Source organism: Penicillium arizonense (assembly GCF_001773325.1).
Source record: "Penicillium arizonense strain CBS 141311 chromosome Unknown PENARI_contig109, whole genome shotgun sequence".
Lineage (NCBI taxonomy): Eukaryota > Fungi > Ascomycota > Eurotiomycetes > Eurotiales > Aspergillaceae > Penicillium > Penicillium arizonense.
The window spans coordinates 10,828-13,531 of NW_019173386.1; the positions used below are offsets into that span (position 1 = coordinate 10,828).

Sequence of the window (2,704 nt, forward strand, 5' to 3'; positions counted from 1 at the left end):
ATGCCTCTGAATACTGCTGGGGCCGTGATCCGAACACGTCTCGTCATTTTATTCCTTACCACCACCTGGCTGGCCCTTGCCAGTCTCAGTTCCGCCATTGTACATTTTGCGGTCGTCCTGAGAGATTGCGCAAAATCTGACCTCGTCACCCCGAGCGACTCTATTTTGGACATCACATTCCAAAACCTCATGGACAACGTCGTCGAGGGCATGGTGATTGTAGCCCTTATCTCAGCTTTGTTTTCCATCTTCGGGTTTGTCCTCATGATCTACCCAAAATGGCTACAGGAGAACTGCAACATTCGAGTTTACTACAGTTGCGTTCAAATCATTGTGAGCTTGGCCGTTCTCTCCCTAGAGGGTTATGTTGCCAGCCACGTCCACGGTTTTCAGACATCCTTCGAGTTTGTTTTGACTATGAGGGCCACTTCCCATACTACAAAATTATGTAATATGGGGCCGTTGGCCAGGCCGCTTTTGGGTCTCTAATGGTCATCTTGTCTCTCGTTCGTTTTGTCGTACGTGACTTGTAAGGTCACTAGCAGAATACGCACACTGAGCCGACAAAACAGCGAAAGTGGCGGTTCGAAGTGCTCCACCAAGTAGGGCTGTGAAGGAACTAGGTAGGGAGCATTTCGAATGGATACTATCGCAAATGTTCATTATGACTTTTTGATGGATGAGTGAAGGAGATGTGGAATTCGAAAATATTAGAGAAATACGACGGTCAAATTCATGCAAAGGAATGGATTTACTCCAGAGTTGCTAAGATGATTTAGCAAGTGAATTTAATGATTGGAATTAAAGGGTGTTCATCTCTTGATCTGACTAGCCGGCCCATCGTAGCCAATCTTGGAGCAGTATTCTGAGTAGCTTGATATAAAGGACAGATAAGATATAGCTACCGATCTTCTATGTGGAAATACCCATCAATCTTGGTGTTTGTAAAGACTTTAAAGGCTGACCATGGAAACTTGCGAGTAGCTCGGAAATCACAGAGCCCCAGGAATCAAACGTACAGTAGCTAGTAGGTTTATGCACTTCACTACCATCAGTCACGTTTCTGTTGATGGCTCTATCAGTGCTAGGAACACCCATCTTGGCCCTGGGAGCAGGAGAGCTCCCAGAGGCATGTGTGCGGTTTCGGGGAGCATATAAGCAGCTTCTAGGAGCCAGGTAGCCCCAGGAAACCCGCCGTAACTTCTGGGGTCCTGTATCTCCGCCTCGAGGAATCACAGACTTGTTCCCTGTTTTGAGCTTCCTTGAGTCCTGGAACCACAAATTGGCTTTCTGGTAATAACTAAATGGCTCTGATCTGTGCGTAGGTCTGGTGAAGGGATCTTGTGAGGCTCTAATTCGACCCTCGGTGGCAGAAGGTTACCTCTAGAACCTTGAAGCAAGGTCCCAGAGCCAGCCGATATGTTCTGAAAGCCATTTCCTATTCATTTAGAGAATCGGTTGAAGGTCCCAGGAATAACTTTCAGTTCCTCAGGAACATGAAGGGCCCCAAGAGCTAAGTTGGGACTCCCAATGAATACACAGCTCCTAGAATTTCTTTTGACGTTCCCAGGGCCAATTTGATTCCCATAGTCCACTCAAAACCGGCAAGAGGATTGTCAAAACTTATCCCGCCGACCCAAGAGTTGGCTGTATACACATTCCACAAGGTTCACTTAGCTAAAACCCCAGACAAGGTACCAGCGCATTAGAGCTATTGAGACTCCGTTCCGCTCTGAAAATGTAGCGATACTCCCACTAGCTTTTGGTGAGGGTGTGAGGGTCTCACGTATGCATAGAGGCCGATATTGTCTCGAGGTGAATAATCAATGTTAAGCGCAACTATAGTTGACTCTAAGTACAAGACGTAGCGCGAGAAAGTCGCTTCTGTTTCCTCGCGTTCAAGGGAGCCCAGACGTATGTCCCGCGTATCATTTCTCCACGCATCGCGTATGCTAATCTTGAACAATGCGACTAGAGCTCCCAGGAATTAACACCGTCTTTCCAGGAACGAGACGAGAAATTTCGGTCCCCAAATAAGCCCAGACTTCATGCTCAGGCATGTAAGGGCCCAGCGAGATGTAAAGTCCCACTACGTGCTTTCTCAAGCATCTATATATTGCACTCTTCCTACTTGATCACAGATACCACTCGAGGGTAGAACTCTCCAACCGGGAGACTACACCCCAGATCACACAATCACCCCGAGGCGTTTGCAGCTATTCCTCATCATGGCCTGGAATCCTACTCGTCTCCAACGGGTATTGGGCCAAGTATTGGGCGATCCATTGCACCGTGAGCGGTGCATATGGGTTGCAAATGACGGGAATCACTGTCAAAATACCGTGCCGATTGAATCCCGGATACATGGAGTATTGCGCTTTCAGCTCTCCCAGAACTCTTCTTTCGCATATCCTTTAGCGCAGAGATTATCTTTGGCTGCAAAGCAATTTTTTTGTTTTGAGTGCAGACGCCATAGCTCTCGAAGAAAGGTGTGGGCCAACCGAATTTTGCGTTTGTTAGATGCTCGCCTGGATCAAGCCAAAGATGTCATGGGTCAATCGGAAACTCATGATTCGCCTCTATTGGTACATACGTGGCCAAGCAGCATGCCCTACAGCGTTGACATGGCCGTGTTCCCCAATGAGGCCTTCTCAAAAACAAGGAAAGACTGCCCGAAGAGGCAAATCGAGCGGTGCTTAGGTTG

The 2,704-nt window shown here is 47.8% G+C and overlaps 1 protein-coding gene across 1 annotated transcript; it reads left to right on the forward strand.

The window, feature by feature from the left end:
- On the forward strand, window positions 1-402 carry PENARI_c109G02490 (uncharacterized protein; the record flags this gene model as incomplete). Its single annotated transcript, XM_022637885.1, has 1 exon — window positions 1-402. A coding segment is annotated over one exon (402 nt), but the record flags the coding sequence as incomplete, so codon positions are not given.
- Between the last annotated feature and the right edge of the window lie 2,302 nt (window positions 403-2,704).